Raw genomic sequence first — 25,092 nt, 5'->3', positions numbered from 1 at the left:
GAGAGAGAGAGAGAGAGAGAGAGAGAGAGAGAGAGAGAGAGAGAGAGAGAGAGAGAGAGAGAGAGAGAGAGAGAGAGAGAGAGAGAGGGACAGAGGGACAGAGGAGAGAGAGGCAGAGAGGTGCCCTGACAGACAGACACGCACAGAAACACGCACATGACTGAAGAAGCTCCCACGTCTCACACCACGTACCTTGTCTCGCACGAGGTTGATATCTGTTGGTTCACCATACCTGCGGTGTCATGTAACATCATTGCATAATGAACAGTGAGAGCCACGGTTGAGTGAACCACGCACAAAGCACACACGACCAGAGCAAACACACACACACACACACACACACACACACACACACACACACACACACACACACACACACACACACACACACAAGCAAACAAATGCAAGTACACACTGTGAGAAGACGGCGAGGACGTCGCCTTCCGTGAGGTGGTAGTCCAAGTTGCCGATGAAAATGTATGCGGAATCCTTGTAGTCGTCATGCCATGACTTCTTTGTGGCACCAGCGAGCTCCTTCTCGTTGATGCGCTCAATCGCGCGTGTCATGCTGCAAGGCCACCCGAGACACGTTAAGTGAGACAGACAGAGAGAGAGAGAGGGGGGGGGAGATAGGCAGACACACACGGACACACACACACACACGGACACACACACGGACACACACACGGACACACACACTCACTCACACACACGGACACACACACACACACACACACACACACACACACACACACACACACACACACACACACACACACACACACACACACACACACACACACACACACACACACACACAAACCCACTTCATCTTTGCTTGTCGGCTGCTCTGTCGCTGTCGTTCACATTAGTCCTGCGCAACACCACAAAATGCAGAGAAAAAATCGTGTTTGTTCGTGTTTGTGCTGTGGGCGCCAGCCACATTCAGTTTCGCGCCAAAACACACAAGCAGCAAGCAACGCACCACCACCGGATACAGAACAAGCAGACGATGGATGTGTTGACACCCAATGCCGTCGCGGCGATCATGCGCGATGAAGGGCCAGAGGACCCAGTTGTTCAGATCCTGGTGCGTGCGTGTGTGTGTGTTGCCGCCAGCGTCGTCCACGTCTCTCGTTGCGTGCTCGCGTTGTCCATTGCTGACCTTCCTTCCTTCCTTCCTTCCACACTCACGTTGTCGCCGTCGCCGTCGGGCTTTGCAGACCATCAAGAAGATCTCTCCTGGAGACTCCAAGGGTCAGAAGGCGGACCGGTTTCGCTTGACCATCTCCGATGGCACCAACAAGCACAACTCTGCCATGCTGGCGACGCAGCTCAACCCCATGATCGTCAACGAGGAGGTCGTCAAGAATGGCGCCATTCGCCTCAAAAAGTTCATGGCCAACACAGTGCAGGACCGCACCATCATCATCGTGCTGCAGGCAGAGGTGGTCGCAAAGGACCTCGGCTCCGTCATCGGTGCGTTTGTGATGTGTGTGCGTTCTCGTGTGTGCGTGTGTTGAGGGTGTGCGTGTGTTTGTTGACGGTGTATGTGTCCGTAGGGTGTGCGTGTGCATGTGTTGAGGGTGTGTCCGTGGGTTCATGTTCGTGTACCCTTGTGTGTTTGTGCAGGTGCGCATCTGTGTTTCCCCCGCTTCTCGAACCTGCCTTTCTGCTTCCTTTCACTCACTTCAATTGTGCCTTGTGCTGTGGCTTCAGGCGACCCTGTTGGCTTGGGTGAGAAGAGGAAGCCTGCCCCCGCGCCCGCGCCCTCCGCTGCAACAGCATCCCGCCCTGCGGCCCCCGTCAAAACAGAAAACCCATACAAGTCCCCACCAAAGCCCGCCATGCCTTCCATGGCAGCGGCATCTTCCGGGGTAAGGGTCAGGAGCCTGGATCAGGATGAGGAGGAGGAGGAGGGGAACGGAAGCGGTTGATGTTGATGCTCTTGTTGTTTGTCACTGCCTTGACTCCTTCTCGCATTGTTGCTGCTGTTTGCTTCCTCTTCTTATCGTGTATACCCCCCCCAACGCAAACACACACGCAAACACACACGTAAACACACACACATTTGCAGGCGTATTCACCCATCATGAGCCTGCACCCGTACCTGCATCGCTGGACCATTCGCGCGCGCGTGGCCAGCAAGTCAAACGTTCGCACATGGAACAACCAGCGAGGTGCGCCATGCATGCGCGCGCGTGTGTACGTGTGTTTCGTGTGTTTTGTGTGCTTGAACGTTGACACCATCGCCCCCATCCTGTGCCCCCCCCCCTCGGGGTTGCTTATTATTCCCTCCCAGATCACAGGAGCTGGGCGAAAGAAAGATGTCGTCCTTGGCCAGTAACGCAGTAGACTCCTTGATATTCCGCCTCCCGATGAAGGGGTTCGTTGATGCCATGTTCGACAATTCCTGTACTCTGATTCCCGATCAGTGAGAGCTGCGCTGCCCTGGCCTACAAACCGACCACATAAGTTCCCGGCAGAAGAAGGGAAAATAAATCAAAGGTGTCTAAAATTCCCCCAATTGCGAGACGATGCGGATAAAGCCTACCCACGAGGCGTTCTGCAAGCAGCGTGCTGGATGTGTGTGCAAAAGCGGAATCGTATTGGGTCATAGAATGATCGCACCGGCAATTGACGCCAACGTTCTTACCACTCGACCCAGGCTGTCATCCGATTACCTACGGTTCGAGGGGTCCGAAGAACGTCGACTACGGAAGGTCAGAACCCTTTAGAATGTGTTACACTGCTCCCTCCCCTCCCTCCTCTCTCTCTCTCTCTCTCTCTCTCTCTCTCTCTCTCTCTCTCTCTCTCTCTCTCTCTCTCGTCTCTCTCTCTCTCTCTCTCTCTCTCTCTCTCTCTCTCTCTCTCTCTCTCTCTCGCACGCGCGCAACGTTCAGGGTCTGGCCGACTGTTCTCGGTGGATCTGATTGATGACAGCGGCGAGATTCGCGCCACGGGCTTCAACGACGTCTGTGACAGCCTCCACCCAGTCTTCGAAGTCGGCAAGGTGTGCGGGTGTGTGTCTGTGGGTTGTGCAGGTGTCTATGTTGACCGGGTGCATGCCACTCTTCATTTCCCTTGTTTGAACAACGCGTCCAACTCGCTCACACTCACACTCACCCACACTCACAAACGCACACACACACACGCACACACTCACAACACACCCGCACTCACTCACAACAACACAACAACACAACAACAACGCGGTTGGCAGTGCTACGTGATCCAGGGAGGCAAGATCAAGCCGGCGAACAAGCGGTTCAACCAGCTCAACAACGAGTACGAGATGCAGTTTGAGTCGGACACCCGGGTCACACTGGACATGTCTGCAGACAACGTCATCCCGCAACAGAAGTTTGACTTCAAGTCGTTTCGCGAGCTGGAGAACACCCCGGTCTCCCGCGAGTCCAACGTCTTTGCCGACGTCCTCGCCGTTTGCCACAGTATCAACGACGCAGACACCATCATCACAAAGGCTACGGGACGAGGTGCGTTCGTGTGTGTTGGTTGGTTGAATTGTTTGCGTGTTTGCGTGTTTGCGTGTTTGCGTGTGCTTGACGCACACTTTCATCCTCCTGACTACACTCACACATGCCCCCCCCCACACAAACACCTCGTGCAGAGCTGACGAAGCGGGACATTACGCTGCTTGACCGGGACGGCCTGAGCATGACGTGCACGCTGTGGGGACAGGACGCAGAGGACTTTGAGAAGAACGGCGGTGTTGTTGGCGCCGTCCTTGCCATCAAGGCCGCACGCGTCTCAGACTACAACGGTACGATGCCGCTTTGCGTCTCGTGTCTGTGTGTGTGTGGGTGTGTGTGTCTGTGTACGTGTGTATGTGTCTGTGTGCTCGCCTCTCCTCCTCCTCGCCTCTCCTCCTTCTCGTCAACGTTCCATGCAACCTCACCCGCCGCTCCCCCCCCCCAACACACACAACTTTGCCTTCCCGCCTTCCATCACTGTCGCAGGCCGGTCGCTGTCCGTGTCGCAATCGAGCACCATGTACATCAACCCGGACAACGATGAGGCACACAGCCTCAAGGGCTGGTACGATATGGAGGGCGCCACCGTCGAGGCAAAGCCCCTCACCGTCCGCAACGCCGGCGGCAACACAACCCGCATCCTCCTCTCCCAGATCAAGGTAGCGTGTGATTGTGTGTGTGTGTGTGTGTGTGTGTGTGTGTGTGTGTGTGTGTGTGTGTGTGTGTGTGTGTGTGTGTGTGTGTGTGTGTGTGTGTGTGTGTGTGTGTGTTTGCAACGGGGATATCGCATCTACCATCCCCATCCCGCCCGCCCCCTCCCTTTAATCACGCAACACATCGCCAAACACCTCCCCTTACTTCGTTGCCCCTCGTCCTCCTTTTTACCATTGCAGGACGACCAGATTGGCATGATTGACGGGAAGCCAGAGTACTTTATGGCGGTGGCCACGGTGACATACATCAAGAAGGACAACTGCATGTACCGCGCGTGCCCGTCCGACTCGTGCAACAAGAAGGTGATTGAGAACGGTCCGGAGGAGTACCGGTGCGAAAAGTGCAACAAGTCCTACCCCAACTTCAAGTGGCGCCTCATGACCTCCATGAGCATTGCAGACGCCACAGGCCAGACCTGGGTCACCGCATTCCAGGTGGGCGCACTTTTGTATGTTTGCGTGTGTGTGTGTTTCGTGTGTTGTAGCTGCGCATGTGCAATGAGTTCGTGTTGCTCCTGCATGCATAATGGCCGTGCTGTGCCATCAACACACACAGACACACGCACACGCGCGCACACACACCTCCTTCCCATCCATTGCAGGAGTCTGCTGAGAAGTTGCTTGATTCGACGTCGCAGGAGCTTGGCCATCTGATGGAGAATGACGAGGCCGCCTTCTCCAAGAAGATTGCCGATGCACAGTTCCGCACGTGGCGTTTCAAGTGCCGCGCAAAGGCTGACACGTACCAGGACGACACCCGCGTGCGCGTCTCCGTCGTCGACGCATCCCCAGTCAACTACGTCGACGAGGCCGCCCACCTGGTGCGTGTGTGTGTGTGTGTGTGTCTGTTTGCTTGTTTGTTTGTCTGTCTGGCTGTCTGTATCTGTGGCTGTGTGCTTTTCTGTGTGCTTTTCTGTGTGATTATCACCTCCCCTCCCCCTCTTCTCCAACCATCCCTACGTCCACTCACACTGCCCACCTCACCACATCCCTCACTTCCCTTGCGATGCAGATCCAACAAATCAACCTCTACGGTTGAGTGAGGCTGTTGAAACCCTCAAACTGCACACACACACACGCACACACACACACACACACACACACACACACACACAAAGGCGAAAGCAACGCAAGCACCTGTCTGTTCTACCTTAACTGCTTCCCGCTTGATTGCCTCAGTTTGTCTTTTCCTTCCCCTTAAACAATGGACGAAAGACAGCATGTGTGCGTGTGTGCGTGTGTGCGTGACACAAGGCTTGTGTTGGTCGGCAACACACAGCAACTGCAAAAGCCCTGACCATGCTTCACGCCACAAACAACACAGTGTCCACGACAACAACAACACATGCACGCACACATGCACGCACACACAACACGCGCAAGTCACTGGCGTCCTGCCTGACAAACGCGCTTGAAATGCCGGTGTGTTTTTTCATTTTGTCGCTGTTGTCAAGCACGCCCACCACCTTTCACTGCCACCCGCCCCTTCCAACACGCTCTTGTCTCCTTGTAACAACAGCCACGCGCAGCCACACGCAGCCACACGCAGCCACACGCAGCCACACGCAGCCACGCGCAGCCACACGCAGCCACGCGCAGCCACACCGCCAACGCGGCACATTTCCCAGCGTGCCACCCCCGTGTGTGATGCATGAAGAGCCAGCGGAGATGGAGATGAAGCAGCTGCCAAGAGCCACCAGCAACGCCCAGCACGCTGGCGCACCCGCTGCCCCACGCGCCGGGATCGTGCGGGTGAAGATGCGGCTCGATCGGGTGTTCTGCGTCAGCGAGGACGGCGAGTACGCGTTCTGTGGCGCACAGCAAAGCTGCTACATGCATCGCGTTCACCTCCGCACGCACGAGACGGAGGAGATCAACCTCACAAGCGTCATCGATCTGCCCCCGCCCGAACCAGAGGAGGAGGACGAGGACGACGACGCAGCCTTTGGCCACTTCGCCGCGCCACACCCACGCCAGGAGCCGCCACAGGCCAAGGTCCTGGCAGTGTCCAAGGACGGCAAGCAGATGCTCATTGGGCAAGGAACAAAGGCCTTTGTATGCGACGTGGAAACCAAGACGCGCACGCACACCCTGGACATTCCACAGCCCACGTCCGAGGACGAGGACGCGGCCGAGCAAGCATCCTCTTCGAAGCGCAAGGGTGCGCGTGCTTTGCCAGCCACCGCCAACCACGGTCTCTTCGTGCCCAGTCGCGCCCTCATCGTGCTCGGCACAACTAACAACGGCGTGCATGTCTGGGACCAGAAGGCGCAGGCCTTTGTCGCCAACTGGTCTGCTTCGCCCAACAAGAGCATCGCTTGCCTGTGCCTGACCTCCGACGAGGTGCACCTCGTTGTTGGTGCGCAGGCGCGCGGCTTCGGTGGCCGTGTGTTTCACCTCGGATCTCTGCGTCACGTGTACACCTTTGCGGAAAAGCAGCCGTGCGTCGTGGACGTGTGCAGCGTGCCAGGCCACCCGCGGCGGTTCTGCAGCGGCAGCGAAGACGGCACCGTGCACGTGTGGGACATGGGCCAGCCCGAGTACCTGGTGGCGCTCCAACACAGCAACTTCATCTTCGAGGACACCCTCAAGCACATCAGCGTCACCCCGGACGGCCGTACCCTCGCCACGTGCCAGCGCACCGGCGCCTACATCTGGGACCTGCACACGTACGAGATGAAGCAGCAGCTGCCCATCGGCGAGCGCCACGACGTCTTCTGCGAGGACATTGCCTGCACCCCAGATGCAAAACACGTCGTCTTCGTCACCAAGCTCGGTGTGCACGTCTGCGGCATTGGCGTGCAGGAGGAGCAGCGCACGCTGGTGTACGAAGAGCAGTTTCCGAGCGACGCAACCACATGCAAGGCGGCCTCGGACGGCACAGCGTGGGTTGTCGTGGACAGCGCCAAGGACCACACCATCGACCTCTACAAGCCACCCGACATGCGCCGTGAGGCAAGCGTCGACATGACGCAGTTCCACAACCGCTACCAGCGCCACGGGTTTGTTGTGATCACCCCGACGCTGTTCATCACTAACGCCTCCAACAGCACCACCGTCAGCGCGTGGCGACTCGGCCTCCCGTCCACGCGCGTTGCCGAATGGAACGTAAACAACGCCAACACAAGCGACTCCAACAACCCCAACAACTCCAACACCGACAACACCAGCAGCGGCAACGGCAGCGACTGCGCCATTTCAATCATGCGCGCATCCGCTGACGGCAAGCTCTTGTTCACTGCAACCACAAAGGCCGAGCTGTGCGTGTGGGACATCACCTCCGTCAGTACACGCGGCGCTGGCGTTCCGGTGTGCATCGCCAAAACGCAGGCCTACCGCTCTGGCGCGTACCACGAGGGCCAGAAGTTTGTGGCCTGGCTTCCAGATAACAGGTCGTTTGTCTTTGGCCATGCCACGTACTTGGACGGAACACTGCAGCTCTTCTCCCTCGACAGCCCGCAGGCGTCCGAGGACAGCAACGCTGAGGGCAACAACACGCACGCGGGCAAAGGTGGCACCAACGCCAGCGACAACGCCAGCGACAACGCCAGTACAGCCACGACCAGCACCACAGCTTCGATGAAAGCTGCCACCACGCCAACCAGCACCGACACGACCAGCAGCAATGGCGACAACAACAACAACAACAACAACAACAACAACAACAACAACAACAACAACAACAACAACAACAACAACAACAACAACAACAACAACAACAACAACAACAACAACAACAACAACAACAACAACAACAACAACAACAACAACAACAACAACAACAACAACAACAACAACAACAACAACAACAACGGCAACCCTGCCAGCACCTTGCATCAGATTGTATCCCTGTCTGAGATGTTCAAGAAGAAGAGCACCAGCACCAACTTCACGTGCTTGGCTGCACACCCGACCCACACGCTGCTGGCTGTCAGCAACAGGCAGCACGTGTTTGTGGTCTCGTGTCACCGATCACAACAGCCGGTGGTTGTGAAGCAGTTCAACGTTGGCAACGCCCACACGCTGGTGTTCGCACGCGACTGCGACGTCGTGTTTGCTGTCACCATGAACAGCCCCGTTGTGGCGTGCGATGTCAAGTCTGGCAGCATCACCAAGCTGCTGACAGCGGATGACAACGCATCCAGGGTGGTGGTGTGCGGCAAGCGGCTGCTCACCGTCAGTGGCTACGGAGCAACCCGTGCACACGCGAAGGTGGCCCTGTGGGCAGTGTGGCCCGCCGTCAACCCATACAGCTTGCCGACAGACAGCAGCAACATCGACAACCTGCACCCTTCCAACAAGGCGCCGCTCACTGCGCTCGTGCCGCTGCGCATCAAAGCAGCCGTGGCCACACCGCCTGGTGCGTGGCGGTCGCAGCTGCCGGATATGACGGTTGGTTCGTGGCTGGCAGCGTCCTCCAGCCGCATCGAGCAAGTCAAGGCGCTGCTACATGGCGACGAACCGCGCGTGCAGCTCGTGCACCGGCCCTCCATGCTCAACACCGCCATCACGCACTCGCGCGACATTGAGATGGTGAAAGTGGTGACGGGCGCAGTTGCCTCCCTGGCGCGCCGGCGCGATGCTGCTGTGCTGCGCACGCGAGAGGAGGGCGACTACTTTGCCCTGAACATCGACCTCGTGCCCACGCTCACGGAAGACACGCTGCTGCTGGTCAAGCGCTTCCCGTCTGTCGCTGCCGAGTTCCTGGACAGCCTGGGCCTGGTGCGCGTCACCACGGACAGCGGGTACAACCACCAGGAGACGCGCCTGCCACCCTCGCAGTTGATTGTCACGGGCACCAACGCCGTCACCAGCGACAAGCTGCTGTGGAAGCGGCTGCGTGAGTCTGGCGACCTGGCGCAGCTTGAAGACGCCAATGCAGCGCCCACGCTGACAGAGGCACGGATCGTGCCACTAGCACGTGCTGCCGGTTTCCTCCCAGACGGCTCCAGCCTGCTTGAGACGCTGGTGGACACGGGCGATGCGGAGCTGTTTGGCAGCTTCATCGTTCGCGCCGTCATCCAGTACAAGTGGCAGACGAGCGGGCAGCGCCAGTTCCTGTGGGAGGCGGCATGGTACATGCTCTCTGTCGCGCTTATCACCACCCTCACCTTTGTCTTCAACACCAGCGGCAAGGACGTGGCCCAACTGCTGGGTGCAGCCGACAACAGCAACAGCAACGGCAGCGATGTGGTGTCGGTGGTGATCATGCTGGTGCTGGGCGTGCTGGCTGGCGTGGACATGGTGCAGGAGGTGCGGCAGTCACGGCTGGTGCACGGCTACTGGCTCGACTTTTGGAACTGGCTGGACGTGACAAATGTGGTACTAGTGTTTGTGGTGCTGGGCACGTACTTTGCTGGGTGGCACCATGCGCGCGCGTTCTTAGCGCTTGCGGTGTACCTGCGGTGGTACGGCTTGCTGTACTACCTGCAGCCGTTCCAGTCGACCGGCCCGCTGGTGCGCATGATCCTGGCCATCTGCTTCGACATGCGCTACTTCCTGTTGGTGCTTGGCATCAGCATCGTGGCTGGGTGGACGTCGTTCCGGCTGCTGCTTGTTGATGATACCACGCTGCCGGTGGAAGGACTGGGTGACCCGGCCAACGGCTTGCTGCTCATGTTCAACATGCTGCTGCTGGCGGACTTTGAGCTGGACACCTTTGACGGAGACTACGTGGTGCTGCTGCGCATCCTGTTTGTCATCTCCATGGTGCTGGTCCCCGTCGTGCTGCTGAACCTGCTGATTGCGCTCATGTCGGACTCGTACGAGCGCATCCAGGACCGCGCAGACATTGAGTTCCAGCTGCTGCGCGCACGCATCTTGCGGGAGCAGGACGCGTGGCTGACGCAGGAGGAGAAGATGGATGTGCGACGCTTCCCCATGTGGCTGCACGTGCTCGTGCCCAAGGGCAGCGGCGTTGGCCGTGACGGTGGCAGCGTGCAGTGGCAGGGCGTGCTGCACGCGCTCAAGAAGGAGGTGGCAGACAAGGTGGAGGGCGTTGAAGGGAAAGTGGCGTCAGAGCTGAGCGACCTGCGTGCGCAGATGGCACGCGAGATTACCTCTGTTCGTGGACAAGTGCGGCAGATGGACGAGCGCCTTGCACAGGCCATTGCACTGTTACAACAAATGACATCCTCCCCGCGCGAATGAGCTTGTGTGTGTGTGTAGTTTTCTTGCGTGTTCGTTGCGTTTTGTTTGGTTCTCTCTTCTCTTGCTGTACATGTTTGTTGAAATTGAACTACATGGCTGGTGGAACTACGAATTAAACGGCTGAAGGGCTGAAGGAAGGGAGGGAAGAAGGCCAAACGGAAGAGGCGTATTGGTGTCTCGGGTGTCTGGTACAACAGAAGAACAGAACAGACACACACACACACACACACACACACACACACACACACACACAGACGCGCGCGCGCGCACACACACACACACATGATTCGAATACGCCGCGGCACTCACTTTGCGCAAAGCGACGCCATAAATTAATTGGTGTTGGAAACACACAAACAAACACATTTCGCCATGATCAGTCTCAAGCAACATGGAGCCTCACCTTCATCACGATGCGTGTTGCTTCGCCAACGCTCAAGCAAGGCAAGCAAGTGAAGCAAGGCGAGAACTTGCCATGATGTGATCCCCACACACCATTCGCAGCAGTCGTTCTTCTGTCTCTGTCGTGCCTCCATCGCCGTTCATTTTTTTCTCAAACCAGCAAGACACCCAGACGGCCCGCAGGACCCCACGCAAGACTTTGACGCCCAACCAACCAACCAGCCGACCGACCGCGCACCATGTCGATGGCCGTGATACCGCCTGCGCATGGCAGGGCAGGGAAGGAGAAGGCGACGCAGGAGGAGCCGCTGATCAAGCCGGAGGAGAAGAAGGAGACGCGCGTTTTGGTTGAGCCCGCAAAGTCGAGCCGGTCGACGTGCCGCCGGTGCAAGGACACGATTGACCGGGGCGAGACACGCATCGGCATCATGGCGCCGAGCCGGTACTCTGGCGAAACTCCAGCCTACGACACGACGTGGTGGTTCCACGTGCCGTGCTTCATCACGCGCCAGCTCCGCTCCCGCGAGTACACCCCCAAGGTGCGGGAGACGAGCGACCTGGAAGGGTTTGACGACCTGGACCCCAAGGAGCGCCACAAGCTCGAGCAGACACTCAAGGACTTCAACAGGCAGTATGCCGAGCGCCTGGAGCGGCGCAGGGCTCGACGCGGCCGCCTCACCAGCGACGAGGAGGAAGAGGATGAGTCGGAAGAAATCGAGCAGAAGCTGGAAGAGGAAGTCCAAAGCCACCGTGCCGAGCGCCGCGCCCGGCACGCCAAGTGACACAATTGACACAAACTGCGCGCTTGTGTGTGTGTGTGTGTGTGTGTGTGTGTGTGTGTGTGTGTGTGTGTGTGTGTGTGTGTGTGTGTGTGTGGTTGCTTCTCTCAACTCGCCGACTTGCTTGCTTGCTTCTTATCCCTCCAAAAACGCAGTTCTCTGTCTGCTTTCATATCCTTGTGTGTGTCACCCCTAACTGAAAACTGCTGACATCAGCAACAACGATCAACGAACAAGCAACAAGCCAAGACAGGCAACACAAGCGAAGCAAAGCACCACTGTTCCAACACGCACCTTGCCTCATTTATCCCATCACGTCCCATCGCAGAGCACATCCAAACACACACACACTCAACACAACACACACACAACACGACACGTGTGTGCCTTCATTGCGTGAGCGCGCATGTTGGTTGCTGGAACAGCAGCAGCTGGTTTGAGGCACGCCTTCCTTCTTCTTCGCGGCAGCAGCAGCAGCAGCAGCAGCAGCAACAGCAAGGGTATCATCATCAGACGAGGCATCCGCTACGCCACAAGAAGCAGTAACAACAGCAACACAAACAATAAGGGCTGTGAAGCAAGAACACGGAGCAGCGCCTGCAACGGCCGCGTCCACGACGCAAGCCCCTTTGCTCGCTTCAACTCCAGTGCACAGCACTCAAGAGCACAATCGACAACAGAGATAACAGCAACAACAGCAACAACAGCAACAGCCGTACAAGCGCAGCGTGCCTTGACTGCAGCCCGCAGCTTTCAGTTCTCGCACATCACTGCGAGGCCCAACAGCGTCCTCTGCCACCCAGCAAGCACAGGGTCACCCTTGTCAATTGCCGCTGGCATCATGTCATCCACAACATTCCAGATTGAAGGCGCCAAGACGGGGCGCTCAGGCTGCAAGGAATGCAAGCAGAAGATTGACAAGGATGTCCTTCGCATCGGCAAGGTCACCCCAAGCGCCTTTTCCGACGACGCTACCATGACCTCCTGGTTTCACGTCCCCTGTTTCTTCAAGGCGTACGTTCAGTGATGTGTGTGTGTGTGTGTGCGCGTGTGTGTGTGTGCGTGTGTGTGTGTGTGTGTGTGTGTGCGTGTGTGTGTGTGTGTGTGTGTGTGTGTGTGTGTGTGTGTGTGTGTGTGTGTGTGTGTGTGTGTGTGTGTGTGTGTGTGTGCGTGTGTGTGTCCCCTATTGGCGCCGCCAGGACAAATAGCAAGTGCAGTGGTGCATTCTGGTTTGTTCATGGCACGGCTTGCAACAACAACACCCTCCCCCGCCCCTTTTGGTAGGCAAATGAGGTCACGCGCCACAACAACAAAGCTGGAGGATCCGGCGGACCTGGAAGGATTCTATTCGCTGAGTGAGGACGACCGTCGCAGCGTCAAGAAGGCCATCGACGACTTTGTCACCGCATACGCGGAGCAGCAGGCCAAGAAGAAGACAAAGACAAAGACAAAGGCGGCTGCCGCTGGCAAAAAGGCAGCCCCGTCGGCGGCGGCTGGGCCCGTGTCGCCAATCACCGGCAGCCCAAAGAAGACCGCCCAGGCCACGCTGTCCTTCCGCGGTGGCACCATGGGCCTGCGCAAGGACACGACGGGCGCCACGGCCACATCAACAACCACGTCCCGCCCAGCAGCCGGCGCCGCACGCGACCTGTCGTCCTCATCCGCCACCACGTCGACTGCGGACGCCACGGGCACGAAAGCGCGGGCCACCGTCACCGTTGCAGCCGCCATCATCGGGCCAGGTGACAGCGACGAGGAGGACGAGGCCCGTGCTGGTGGTGGTGGTGGTGGTGATGAAGATGTCACGAGCATTTCCACGCGAGGGGCGCGCGCTGGATCGTCGGCGACGCGGGTGAAGGGAGACGGTGGCCCACTTGCCCGCGCGCTCGCTGGGGATGCTGGTGATGACGACGACGATGACGAGGGCGACCACACCAAGGCCGTGTACGTGAGCACGGGGGATGGGGGCCCCGATGACAGCTTTGCCAACTTCTGCGACCTGTGCAACCGCATTGCCGCGCGCCCATCGTACAACGACAAGACAGACGCCGTTCGCCAGTACATCACCAAGGGCAACTCGGGTGCGTGGTGTGCGTGTGCATGTATGTGTATGCATGTGTGTGTGTGTGTAACGCTTCATGCAGCGTGTGGGGTTGACTCCTTGAACGTTCCCTCCTCATCCTCACACGTACACACACACACACACACACACACACACACACACACACACACACACACACACACACACACACACACACACACACACACGCACGCACGCACGCATGTTTACATGTGAGCAGGCGACGGGTTCAAGGGCGACCTGTATCTGGTGATCCGGCTGCTGCTGCCCCGCAACCCAAAGCGCGTGTACAACATGAAGGACAAGGCGTTTGTGCGTGTGTTCAGCAATCTCCTCGGCTGTGACGCTGCCGCCATGACGGCCGATCTTGACAAGGGCGACTGCCCCGAGACATGCGCCACATTCTTCGCAAAGAACAAGTGCGTGTGTGCGTTTGTGGTGTGCGTGTGTGCGGTTGTGCTTGTGCGTGTGTGTGTGCATGTGTGCGTGTATGCATGTGTGCGGTTGTGCTTGTGTGTGTATGTGCGTGTGTGCATGTATGTATGCTTGTGCTCTGTGCGCCCCTTCTGTTGGTGTTCATGACACGACCGCGACAACCACCGCAACAGGCGCATTCCGCCCAAGGAGAAGAGCACGCTGACGCTTGCGGAGGTGGAGAACTTTCTTCGCCGCATGGAAGGGCTGACAACCATCGATGCGCAGACGGCCGAGTTCCGCAAGCTGCTGCCCAAATGCACCGTCAATGACGTGCGCTTTATTCTTCGCAGCATGAAGCATGATCTCCGCACGTTCGCGGGGCCAAAGCACATTCTCTCTGCCCTGCATCCACGTGCGTACGAGGCGTGGCAGGCGTCGCACAGTCTCAAGGCGCTCATCAACCGCATTCAGGCCACAAAAAAGGGTGGCAAGCTCAGCAAAGATTTGAGCGTGCGCGCGTCGCTGATGACCGCCGTCAAACCCATGCTGGCCGAAGCCTGCAGGACATACGAGCGCGCATTCTCAAAGGTGTGTGTGTGTGTGTGTTTGGGGGGGGGGGCGTAGTTGTAGTTGATGTTGATGCGTAGTGCAGCTGACATGGCATGTTCGCCTGCTCCGTCGCTTTCGTCTGCTTTGCTTCTGTATTCATCCACGCACACGCACACGCACACACACATGCCCACACACACACATACACACCACACCACGCCCTCATGCTCGTGGCAGTGCCCCAATGGCATCTATGCGGAGATCAAATACGATGGGGAGCGCGTGCAAGTGCACAAGCGCGGGGATCGCTTTGAGTTTTTCAGTCGCAGCCTGAAGCCTGTGTCGGACCACAAGATTACGGTGCGTTGGCCGAGTGCACGACGAGACTCACACCCCATTAATGATACACACACACACACACACACACACACACACACACACACACACACACACACACACACACACACACACACATACACACACACACACACACCCCCCGCTCACCCCTTTCTCTGTCGCCCCCTCCCCCTCAAACACACGTTTGCAGTTCTTCAAGGACTCCGTGAAGCAGGCGTGCCCACACGGCGACACGATGATTCTGGATGCAGAGGTGCTGATGGTCGACACGAGCACGGGCAAGCCGCTGCCATTCGGCACTCTCGGCATCCACAAGAAGAAAGGTGTGCCTGCAAGCATGATTTTGCAATGGGGGTTTACCTTGTGTTGTGCCGCAACGTGCGTGCGTGCTAAGGGTGATCTACACTTGCAGTCGACCCTGCTGCTTTCTCAACCGATACACTCACCACCCATGCCTGCATATGTGTGCATGTGTACATGTGTACTTGTGTGTGTGTGCATGTGTACTTGTGTGTGTGTGTGTGTCTGCCAGCGTTCAAGACGGCACGGCCATGTCTGTTTATCTTTGACATTCTCCACTTCAACGGCCAGTCGCTCATGAACAAGACCCTCCGAGAACGCAGGGAATTTCTCGAATCAAATGTCGTCGAAGTCGAACACGAGGTATGTGTGCGTATATGTGCGTGTGTGTTTGTGTGTGTCTGTGTGTCTGTGTCTGTGTTTGTGTGTGTTTGTGTGTGTGTCTGTGTGTGTCTGTGTGTCTGTGTGTGCATATTCCGCTGTCAGTGTTGACTCTTTGTGTTTCTTTCCAAACGCTTTGGTTGGTCTTGACAATGTCTTTGCTGCGCTCACAGCCCCTCTCTCCCTGCCCACCGTGACGCCAGATCATGTATTCCGAGAAGTATCACATCAAGAGCCAGGAAGAGCTGGTGCGTGTGCTGTTGTATGTGCTGTTGTGCACGTGTGCGTGTGTTGTTGTGTATGTGTAAGTGTGTGTTGTTGTGTATGTGTAAGTGTGTGTTGTTGTGTGCGCTACCGTGCATATGTTCATACGGCTTGTTTTATCTTTCTTGACACACGCTGATTTGCAACAAAACACACACACACGCACATGTGCTGTAGGCTGGCCTGATGAAGCGCGTCATGTCTGAAGGGCTGGAAGGGCTCGTGCTGAAGGACCGCCACAGCACGTACCAGCCAGGAAAGCGGCGCTGGCTCAAGGTGGGATGCTCTCACTGGTTGCTTGCACTTGTTGTTGGATGATCGTGTTTGACGATACTGCAGTTGTGTTGTCCTTTGCACGCACGTCTCCGCATTTCTCTGTACTCATCGCATCACACAATGCCCAAACAATGCCCATGTCACATATCACCACATCCCACCCCCCCCCCCCCACACACACACACACACACACACACACACACTCTCTCTCTCTCTCTCTCTCTCTCTCTCTCTCTCTCTCTTTCTCTGTCTTTCTCTTTCTGCACGACCAACCACTTTAGGTGAAGAAGGACTATCTCCAGGCAGGAGCGCTGGCGGACACCGCCGACCTGGTGGTGCTGGGCGCCTATTACGGCACGGGCACAAAGGGCGGCATCATGTCCGTGTTTCTGATGGGCTGCCAGGACAGCAAGGGCAAGTGGCGAACGGTGTGCAAAGTCGGGAATGGGCACACGGACGCCGCGCTGGAGAAGATCAACCGCGAGCTCGACGTCATCAAGATCAGCAAGGTACGCATGTGTGTGCGGGTGTGCGGGTGTATGGTGTGCGGGTGTGTGTGTGTGTGTGTATGGTGTGTGTGTGTGGGTGGGTGTGTGCGTGGGTGTGGGTGTGAATTTCCGTGTGCATCTTCCGTGTGGCTTTGCGGTTTCGTGTGTTTCTCCGGGCCCGCCTCCTTCGCACACGTCGACTCCTGCCCTCTTCTCCACATGCTGCCTTCCCACCCTTTCGTTCACATTGATGCACATCCACACGGCCACCAGGACCCGAGCAAGGTGCCGTCGTGGCTGGTGATCAACAAGTCTGACCTGGTGCCCGACTTCATCGTTCCAGATCCAAAGAAAGCGCCCGTCTGGGAAATCACCGGCGCAGAGTTTTCAGAGTCAACCAGGTTGGTTGGTTGTGTTGTGATGTCGAACTGATGATGTGGGATGTGCGGGGGTGGTGGTGCAGTGGCGGTGAGCTTACAGCGGTGGTGGAATGTCTTGGTCTTCCTCTTGATCACCAACGCACATTACACTTACATACCACACCACCACGCCACGACAGCCATTCTGCGGACAACATTTCCATCAGGTTCCCGCGCGTGACAAAAGTTCGGGATGACAAAGACTGGCAGACGGCCACGTCACTGAAGGAGCTGAAGAAGCTCTATGACACTTCCAAAGAGCGCACCGACATTGCGCCAGCGCCGTCTTTCATGAAGAAGGACAAGACCGCACGGCGCGGCGATGGCGAGGAAGCGGACGATGACGGTGAGCCTGCAAGCAAGACAGCAAAGATCAGCGCTGCAGGCAAGGGATCAACGACAACGAAGAAGAAACCAGCAACAACAGCAACAACAGCAGCGGCGGCGGCGATGGCGGCACGTGGGACGAGGAAGCGAAAGACGACGAAGAAAACGGGCAGAAAGGACGCGTTGGCGTTTGACCAAGACGATGACTACGAGTACGACGGGTTTGTGGTGCCGGATGACGATGGTGATGGCGATGATGATGAGTATGTGGTGGACGATGACGATATTGATGAGATTGACAGCGAGGAGATGGACGAAGATGAGGACGACGAGGGCAGGGTGCCTGCGCGCACACACGCGCGCGGCGAACGGAAGCGGGACAAGTGCCGCTATGGGGCGTCGTGCTACCAGAAGAACCCGGCGCACAAGGCGCGGTTCGCGCATCCGGGCGACAAGGACTGGCGGGACAGCGATGATGAGGAAGTGGACGAGGGTAGCGATGCTGGCGGTGACGCTGCCACTGATGTGGATGATGGTGCCACTGCTGCCACTGCTGCTGCTGCTGCTGCTGGTGGTGGTGGTGGTGGTGGTGATGATGGTGACAGTGGAAAAGCGGCGGGTGTTGCGGGACGAGGCGGTGCGAAGAACAAAAATGGCGACGCGACGACAGCAGATGATGGCCCGTTGAAGAATGTCTTTCATGGAGTGACGTGCTTCATCTCCGACGCCGTGGTGCGTGAGCATATGTGTGTGTGTGTGTGTGTGTGTGTGTGTGTGTGTGTGTGTGTGTGTGTGTGTGTGTGTGTGTGTGTGTGTGTGTGTGTGTGTGTGTGTGTGTGTGTGTGTGTGTGGTCGTGTGTGGTCGTGTGTGGTCGTGTGTGGTCGTGTGTGGTCGTGTGGTACATTTTCCTTTGCTTTTCATTCCTTGCCCTGCTTTTCGTATTGCCATGCGACCCGCTTCCCCTTCAAGATGCTGCCGTGTTAGTCCTCACCTGCCTCACCTCATTCTCTCACCCCGCGCCACTGCATGTGCAGCCCGACTACAGCAAGGCGTATCGGTACGGCACTGCATTTGGGGCCGAGTTGGTGAATGCCATGGGCGGTGATGTGACACACGTGGTTGTGCCTGATCTTGATGTGGACAAGTGGGATGCAGCAACAAAGAGCGCCGTGTCCATGGCCAGCAGCACGGGGGCGCGTGTCGTCACGGCGAAGTGGCTGTGGGACTCAATCAAGCGGCGAACGCGCCAGCCCGAACGCTCCTACGCGCTGTGACGTGCCGATCCGCGTGCGACACACACACACACACACACACACACACACACACACACACACCTGCTGAATCTCTCTCTCTCTCTCTCTCTCTCTCTCTCTCTCGCTCCCTCTGTCTCACACACAAACACACACGCACACACACACCCTCTCTTTCTGTCTCTCAATCTGCATTCCCTTTCTCCCCTCCTCTCACTCTGCCTGTTAACTGTTCCCTATTCGTTGTGCATATTTGGTGAAGGTGCATGACGAGAAGATGGCTGCTGTATGTTTGTAGTTGGTGTTCATGCAAGCTTGCAACGTCACTGTCACGGCACCCAGTTGTAGTAAAACCGCACCTTCAAGTCGCCGTTGTGTGTGAATGGGGAGACGAAGACAAGACACAAGCAAGACAGATGAATGGACATGTAGGAGAAAGGGGGACAGGCAACGCGAGAACAACCATATATCAACGGGAACAGAGAGAACGAACACGAAGAGGATATGAAAGCGAGCGGAGGGACTGGGGGGGGGGTGGAACATGAAGGAAGGAAGGCTGATTAACGATGGAGTTGGAAAACGGTTGTTTAGGGGAGATGCAATCGAGTGTGAATGAGAAAACGAAGACGCAGACAAGACAAGGGACGCAGACAGCAGCAAGGGATGAAAGCAACGCGCAAAACCCCATAAAAGGAAAAACACCAACAAAGGCAACAAAGGGGGAAAACCCCCGAAAGAGGGAGAATGGAACATCCCTTTCTCTCCCCCCTCTCTGTCTTGTGTGGCGGCTCAAGTTACGAGTAGATGTCGTTCATGAGGTTCTTGAGGAAGTCTGTGACGAGACCCTTGTCCGGCATCTTTTCCACCATGCCGTACATCGCAGCAACGCCCTCAGCGGACAGCTCGTGGTTCTTCACAGCCGTCACAGCCTGTGTGTGTGTGTGTGCGTTGACCGGTGGAAGGGGGGGTTGTGACGGTGAGCATTCATGCATGAAGTGATGAATGTACGCACGAGAGACGTGCGACTTGCTGCAGCATGACATGGTTGTTCTCGGAAGGAGCAGCAACAGTAGTCACAGAGACAAACACGTCCATCGTACTTACACACATACACAAACACACAAACACACACACACACACAGCATGCAGACGCACTCACGCCCACATGCCAACCCCAAATCCCCGCTCCCTCCCAACTCACGTCCTTGAGGGCCTGGACGAGGTCGTCGGCGGCGTTGGCGTGGTGCGGCATAATGCTGAAGTGCAGGCACGTCGGGTTCTGCTGCCGCTCAACCTTCCAGTTCTTGCTCTCCATCACATCTGCCACTGCCTGGATGTCGACGCTCGGGTTGGTGGAGATGACGGCGAAGGCGGTCATGTTGGGTTCGCCAACAATGTCGAGGTCGTCCAAGGCGCGGATGGCGGTGATGAGCTTGGTGGTCGTGGTCATCGTGTCGCGGGCAATGCGCATGAAGCCGTCCTTGCCCTGCGCTTTAAGGGCCGCCCACGAGGCAGCAATTGTGCCACCTGCAGCACGTCATGGTGATGGTGTTGGTGGTCGTTGTTGTAATCGTGGTTACCTTACATGGGCCCCAATAACGAACAGTTGACATTCACGCACACGCTTGCTCAACGAGAACACAACCACACACACAACCTGTTTCATTGTCACTCACACATGTGCATACATGCACACAACACAAGCACACAAGCACACACAGAGGCACACGTGCACACACACACACACACACACACACACACACACACACACACACACACACACACAAAAGTACACATCCACGCATAAAAACACGCACCTGGGCGAGTTCCGGCCATGCTTGGGGAGACAAAGAGGCCACCGGGCCACTTGGAGTAGGCGAAGATCATGTGCTTACGGATGGACTTGTTGCGGAACAGCACGCACGACGCGCCCTTGGCGCCCCAGCCGTACTTGTGGATGTCGGCAGACATGGAGGTGACGGCTTTCACGCGGAAGTCAAACACGGGCACCTTATAGCCGAGCTTCTCCACCCACGGCAGCATGAAGCCGCCAAAGCACGCATCGACGTGCAGGGGCAGGCCGCGTGCCTCCGCCAGCGCACCAGCAGCCTCAACAGGGTCAACAATGCCTGGAAGAGAGGGGGGTTGTAGGGAATGAGGAGGGCATAGTGGTGGGTGGAGGGGAAAGGGACGTGTGAGCGTGAGAGGGACGCCATGCGTGAGCACGTGAGCAGGGAGTGTGATGCAGATGCGCAAATGCTGTTCACGTTGCGCACAGCTCGCACACACACACACACATGCACACAGCTCGCACACGCACACACATGCACACAAACACACATACACTTGCACGCAGCATAGTGTAGGCTTGGCAGTACCGTGCGGGTACTGCGGGGCGGAGACGGCAAGGGCGATGGTGTTGTGGGTGATGGCTTTGGCCATGGCGCTGACATCTGCGCGCATGTTCTTGTCCACGGGCACTGTCACGATGCGCACGTTGAAGTACGCGCCGGCCTTCTGAAACGCAGGGTGGATCGTGATGGGGCACACCTGCCAATGATTGTAATCGTGTGGCATGCACTGGTTAGGATGTTGGCCAACAGGATGAAGTCGCATACCCAGCAGCACGCACATGCACGCAAGCATACACATACATGCATGCATGCATGCATGCTGCATGCACACGCACACTGAGACACACACAAGCACAGACATACAATGCACGCAAATACAACACACAAACACACACACACACACACACACAAGCACAGACACACACACACACACACACACAAGCACAGACACACACGTGCACGCACGCAAATAAAACACACAAACACAGACACGTGCACGCAGGTCACACGCCACAGCGCAGCACACAGAGCAGTGAACACACAATCTCCGGGTCGGTGATGCTTGGGCGTAGGGTGCGAGCCATATCGCGGTACGTCTTGACGGCCATGAGGATGCTCTCCGTGCCGCCGGAGGTGAGGTTGCCAACGACGTTTTCGTCACCGTTCAACATGTCCGCAATCATGCTGCACGTCTCCGTCTCAAAGAGGCGAAGGCTTGGGAAGGCGGCCGGGTTGAGCCCGTTCTCGTGGGAGAAGATGTTGTAAGCCTGGGTCACAAACGCGTCCATGGACTCATCCGTAAGGCCATACTTGTCCTTGAACATGGACTGTGCCTTGCGAACGGCCTGCATGTGCTTGTCCTTCTCCGTGGTGTACACAAGGGCAAAGAGGCGCCCATGGTCTGCGTCGGCGTCCTTGTTCTTCAGCTCCCGCATGCGCTCGAGCAGTTCCTCCACGGGAACGCCCTTCTCCGGCAGGGTGACGCGCTCCGAGATGGCCTTCTTTTCCGCGCCGTCGTCGCCGTCGCCGGACTTTGGCATGAGCTTGCCCACGGCGTCATGTGCTTCACGCGCGATGACAAAGGCCAGGATGGCGTTCAGGCCGGGGATGGCTGCTCGCAGGGCGGCGATGAACTGCGCCGTCGCCGCCTGCGCACCGGCCTTGACATACGTGCGCACCAGCGCCGTCACAAACAGCGCAGTGACCACGTAAGCCACGCAGCTGACAATCCCACACAGTCCCATCGTTGTTGTTGCTGTGTGAGTGGTGATGTGATCGGATCGACGATGAGATGGAGAACGACGAACAACCTTGGTTTGGTGGTTGTTGTTGGTCAGTGCCTTGTTTGTGTGTGAATTGAGGACGATTGTATGAAGATGTTCACAAAACTTCTCAAATTGCGCTCCAGCCGACAACAAGCAACATTGCAACACACACACACACACACACACACACTCTCTCTCTCTCTCTCTCTTCTCTCTCTCTCTCTCATACACATACACACATACACACACTCGCACACATACATACACACATACACACAGCATGGATGTTGAAGTGGCTGGCAGTGGTGAGGATGAGAAGGCACGTGTCACGACGGGTTTGGATGTGGGGAAACATGTGACGGGGATGCGACGCGTGTACAAGGGAGAGCCCGTGAGCGCAGCTAGCCTGCATGAGGACCCGCTGAAGCAGTTCAAGCTGTGGTTGCAAGACGCCGTGGAGGCGGAGGAGAATGAGCCAAACGCCATGACGCTGGCCACGGCAGACGAGGACGGCGTGCCTAACGCACGCATGGTGCTGCTCAAGGGCGTGGACAAGCGCGGCTTCCGCTTCTTCACCAACTACGACTCGCAGAAGGGGAGGGAGCTCACGGGAAACCCGCGCGCAACCCTGGTGTTCTGGTGGCAGTCGCTCAGCCGCTCCGTGCGTGTGCACGGCCAGGTGGAACGGGTCCCCGACGCTGAATCTGACGAGTACTTTGAAAGCCGGCCCATTGGCAGTCAGATTGGCGCCATCATCTCCACTCAGAGCAAGGTGCAGGGACTGTGTGTGTGTGTGTGTGTTGTGTGTGTGTGTGTGTGTTCTGTCCTACCGTCTCTCTGCTGCTCTTCTTTGTCGCTCTGCTTTTGTTGCCTTGGCTGACACGTGCACCTCTGTAGCTCTCTTGAAGCCCAGAGTCACACGCACACCCACACACGCACACATGTTGCACAAACGGCCACCCACACACACACACACACACACACACACACACACACACACACACACTTACAAATACACACACTCACTCACTCACACCCCGCGCACGGCATGCGCTGGCTTCTGCAGCCGCTGCACAGTAGGAGGGAGCTGAACGAGGAGTATCAGCGACTGATGGCCGAGTGCGCAGAAGGCCGCTATGTTCCTCGCCGTCCCGCGCACTGGGGCGGTTTCATCGTGCGGCCTCTCTGGATCGAGTTCTGGCAGGGCCAGCCGAGCCGTCTGCACGACCGCATCCGCTACACGCGTTGCACCACCACTGACGCGCCCCCTTCGACCGACGGCGACACTGAAGACGTGGCCTCCCCTGCTTTCACCAAGGAGGCTCTCTACCCTTGATCCAGTGCAAATTGCTTGCTCGCATGCGCAACAAAAGGGGCCAAAAAGAAAGGAGGAAGGAAGAGGAGGGAGATAGTGGATTCGCCCGTTTGTTGTGTTGTGTGTGCGCGCATTGTTGCGCTGCTTTCGAGGCTGCTTTGAGGTGCTTGCCTTATGTTTGTACAGCGTGCCCCTCTGCCCTTTGCCGAATAATTGACCTGTCGGATAGAATTGTGTGATGCGACATTCATATGTAAAATGTAATCTGACCATTTTAAACGCCTTGGACGTGATGCTGCGTACACTTCGACACGTCTGCGGATAACTGGATAAGGTTGTGATGTTGTCCTGTTGTCGTACTTCTGGCGCCTTGAGAGCTGGGTGACTGCGCTCGCGCGAGAGCATGATGGCCCCCGACAGCTTGTCCAGAAAACCCTGCAGCAACCCGAAACAAGGAAACAAGAACAAACCAACACCCTAACACCACTTGATCTCTGGAGTCACTGGATCACATCGCAAGAAGGAAGGAAGAACAACTGAATCACCATCTTCCCCTTCGTTCCCCCCAATCTACACCTAAGCTCTACTGCCATCCCGCATGTCACACGTGCATCCTCACACCCAACACACCGCATCATAGGACAGGAGAAGGAAGGGAGGCAGGGAGGCAGCCAAGAGCTACAGGACAGACAGACTTCTTCTTTCTCTCTTTCTCTGTATTCGCTTGCTTGGGGTGCAGCGCTGAGGTGCTTGGGCAATTTTCACTTTCAAATTTGCGGTTGGGTGTGCACACAAACAAACAAGAGGAAGCAAGACAAGCAAGAAGAAAAACCAAACTGGAAACAGCAGACTGCGACAACAGCGCACCCAGCCCACCCACCTGCACCAGGAAGCCGCGTTCATCGTCGCGTTCATCCTCCCTTCCTTCCCTCCTCGCTCCTTCGTAGGCACCAACCGCCAGAGACACAACAGAGCACGCCACACACCACACAACTCAGCAGATACACACGCACATATCCAACACAACATCACAGCACAGCACAGCACGCAGCCACGTCGGCAAGATGCAGATGGACTCGCGTGCAGACGAGTCAGACCTTCCGTCACGGCTCAATGCCAAGGATAGATCTCTCTTGCTGGAGGTTGGTGCTGTTTTCTCGCACACCTGTGTTCCTTGACAAGCACACACACACACACATGCACACACACACATGCACACATGCACATGCACACACATGCACACACATGCACACACACATGCACACACACATGCACACACACATGCACCCATACATGCACACAGAGGCATCCACACTCGAGCGCGACCACGCACCTTTGCGCGCGTCCTCACTCCACAACCCTCCCGCCCTTTCTCCTCACACCTGTCGCAGGTATCCCTGAAGTACCGCGTCAAGTATGTGGGATCGCCGTCCGCGGAGGGCGACGAGGCGACCGTCAGGTAACGCATGGAGCCATGCGCTCGCACAAAGCGCTCGCATGAACTCATGCTA

At 57.1% G+C, this 25,092-nt stretch overlaps 8 protein-coding genes across 8 annotated transcripts in view; 6 read left to right on the top strand and 2 right to left on the bottom strand.

Annotated features, from left to right (window-relative positions):
- PTSG_10948 (RNA binding domain-containing protein) overlaps positions 1 to 567 on the bottom strand; it is a gene marked incomplete at its 5' end in the record, with an annotated part of 1,792 nt that extends 1,225 nt beyond the window's left edge. Inside the window, 2 exons of the mRNA XM_004987818.1 lie at positions 100 to 232; positions 416 to 567. Coding sequence (XP_004987875.1) covers positions 100 to 232; positions 416 to 567 — 285 coding nt within the window. The remainder of the gene's footprint in view (positions 1 to 99; positions 233 to 415) is intronic.
- A 382-nt stretch (positions 568 to 949) lies between these two features.
- PTSG_10947 (uncharacterized protein) lies at positions 950 to 5,420 on the top strand. The gene is made up of 11 exons (XM_004987817.1): positions 950 to 1,090; positions 1,224 to 1,479; positions 1,720 to 1,877; positions 2,078 to 2,180; positions 2,904 to 3,013; positions 3,224 to 3,497; positions 3,632 to 3,784; positions 3,981 to 4,153; positions 4,388 to 4,642; positions 4,810 to 5,028; positions 5,220 to 5,420. The coding sequence occupies exons 1-11, from the start codon at positions 1,013 to 1,015 to the stop codon at positions 5,244 to 5,246; spliced, it is 1,806 nt and encodes a 601-aa protein (XP_004987874.1). The 5' UTR covers positions 950 to 1,012; the 3' UTR covers positions 5,247 to 5,420.
- A 455-nt stretch (positions 5,421 to 5,875) lies between these two features.
- PTSG_13126 (Glrp1 protein) lies at positions 5,876 to 10,357 on the top strand (the record flags this gene model as incomplete). The annotated part of the gene is made up of 3 exons (XM_004987816.1): positions 5,876 to 7,671; positions 7,719 to 8,058; positions 8,189 to 10,357. 3 exons carry the CDS (start codon positions 5,876 to 5,878, stop codon positions 10,355 to 10,357), a joined length of 4,305 nt encoding a protein of 1,434 aa, XP_004987873.1.
- Positions 10,358 to 10,700: 343 nt separating this feature from the next.
- PTSG_10946 (uncharacterized protein) lies at positions 10,701 to 11,731 on the top strand. Its single transcript, XM_004987815.1, has one exon. The coding sequence runs from the start codon at positions 10,999 to 11,001 to the stop codon at positions 11,539 to 11,541; it is 543 nt and encodes a 180-aa protein (XP_004987872.1). The 5' UTR covers positions 10,701 to 10,998; the 3' UTR covers positions 11,542 to 11,731.
- Positions 11,732 to 11,944: 213 nt separating this feature from the next.
- On the top strand, positions 11,945 to 18,671 carry PTSG_10945 (ligase III; the record flags this gene model as incomplete). Its single annotated transcript, XM_004987814.1, has 14 exons — positions 11,945 to 12,552; positions 12,823 to 13,209; positions 13,519 to 13,619; positions 13,836 to 14,037; positions 14,227 to 14,623; positions 14,822 to 14,944; positions 15,132 to 15,264; positions 15,474 to 15,604; positions 15,826 to 15,870; positions 16,064 to 16,162; positions 16,444 to 16,671; positions 16,924 to 17,051; positions 17,210 to 18,128; positions 18,432 to 18,671. The coding sequence occupies 14 exons, from the start codon at positions 11,945 to 11,947 to the stop codon at positions 18,669 to 18,671; spliced, it is 3,741 nt and encodes a 1,246-aa protein (XP_004987871.1).
- A 210-nt stretch (positions 18,672 to 18,881) lies between these two features.
- On the bottom strand, positions 18,882 to 22,355 carry PTSG_10944 (sphingosine-1-phosphate lyase 1). The gene is made up of 5 exons (XM_004987813.1): positions 21,544 to 22,355; positions 21,026 to 21,197; positions 20,465 to 20,776; positions 19,849 to 20,174; positions 18,882 to 19,576 (listed from the first exon to the last, which is right to left on the bottom strand). Exons 1-5 carry the CDS (start codon positions 22,243 to 22,245, stop codon positions 19,442 to 19,444), a joined length of 1,647 nt encoding a protein of 548 aa, XP_004987870.1. The 5' UTR covers positions 22,246 to 22,355; the 3' UTR covers positions 18,882 to 19,441.
- Positions 22,356 to 22,546: 191 nt separating this feature from the next.
- PTSG_10943 (pyridoxine/pyridoxamine 5'-phosphate oxidase) lies at positions 22,547 to 23,602 on the top strand (the record flags this gene model as incomplete). The annotated part of the gene is made up of 2 exons (XM_004987812.1): positions 22,547 to 23,038; positions 23,333 to 23,602. 2 exons carry the CDS (start codon positions 22,547 to 22,549, stop codon positions 23,600 to 23,602), a joined length of 762 nt encoding a protein of 253 aa, XP_004987869.1.
- Positions 23,603 to 24,355: 753 nt separating this feature from the next.
- PTSG_10942 (uncharacterized protein) overlaps positions 24,356 to 25,092 on the top strand; it is a 4,003-nt gene continuing 3,266 nt past the window's right edge. The window contains exons 1-2 of the mRNA XM_004987811.1: positions 24,356 to 24,723; positions 24,973 to 25,040. Of these exons, the coding sequence (XP_004987868.1) occupies positions 24,646 to 24,723; positions 24,973 to 25,040 (146 nt within the window). The 5' untranslated portion in view covers positions 24,356 to 24,645. The remainder of the gene's footprint in view (positions 24,724 to 24,972; positions 25,041 to 25,092) is intronic.

This window comes from Salpingoeca rosetta, assembly GCF_000188695.1.
Source record: "Salpingoeca rosetta unplaced genomic scaffold supercont1.40, whole genome shotgun sequence".
Lineage (NCBI taxonomy): Eukaryota > Choanoflagellata > Craspedida > Salpingoecidae > Salpingoeca > Salpingoeca rosetta.
Note: the sequence above shows the minus strand (reverse complement) of the source record. Positions and strands in the feature narration are given on the sequence as shown.

Bases quoted from the DNA above. Each gene is read 5' to 3' on its own strand.
- PTSG_10944 (XM_004987813.1), bottom strand. From the start codon at position 22,245: ATGGGACTGTGTGGGATTGTCAGCTGCGTGGCTTACGTGGTCACTGCG. The intron at 21,198-21,543 runs GTGTGTTCACTG...AATCATTGGCAG, and splicing joins GCATCACCGACCCGGAGATT to GTGTGCCCCATCACGATCCA. The intron at 20,175-20,464 runs GTGCGTGTTTTT...GACGTGCTGCAG, and splicing joins CATGGCCGGAACTCGCCCAG to GTGGCACAATTGCTGCCTCG.
- PTSG_10947 (XM_004987817.1), top strand. From the start codon at position 1,013: ATGGATGTGTTGACACCCAATGCCGTCGCGGCGATCATGCGCGATGAA. The intron at 2,181-2,903 runs GTGCGCCATGCA...CGCAACGTTCAG, and splicing joins CACATGGAACAACCAGCGAG to GGTCTGGCCGACTGTTCTCG. The intron at 3,498-3,631 runs GTGCGTTCGTGT...CACCTCGTGCAG, and splicing joins CACAAAGGCTACGGGACGAG to AGCTGACGAAGCGGGACATT.
- PTSG_10946 (XM_004987815.1), top strand. From the start codon at position 10,999: ATGTCGATGGCCGTGATACCGCCTGCGCATGGCAGGGCAGGGAAGGAG.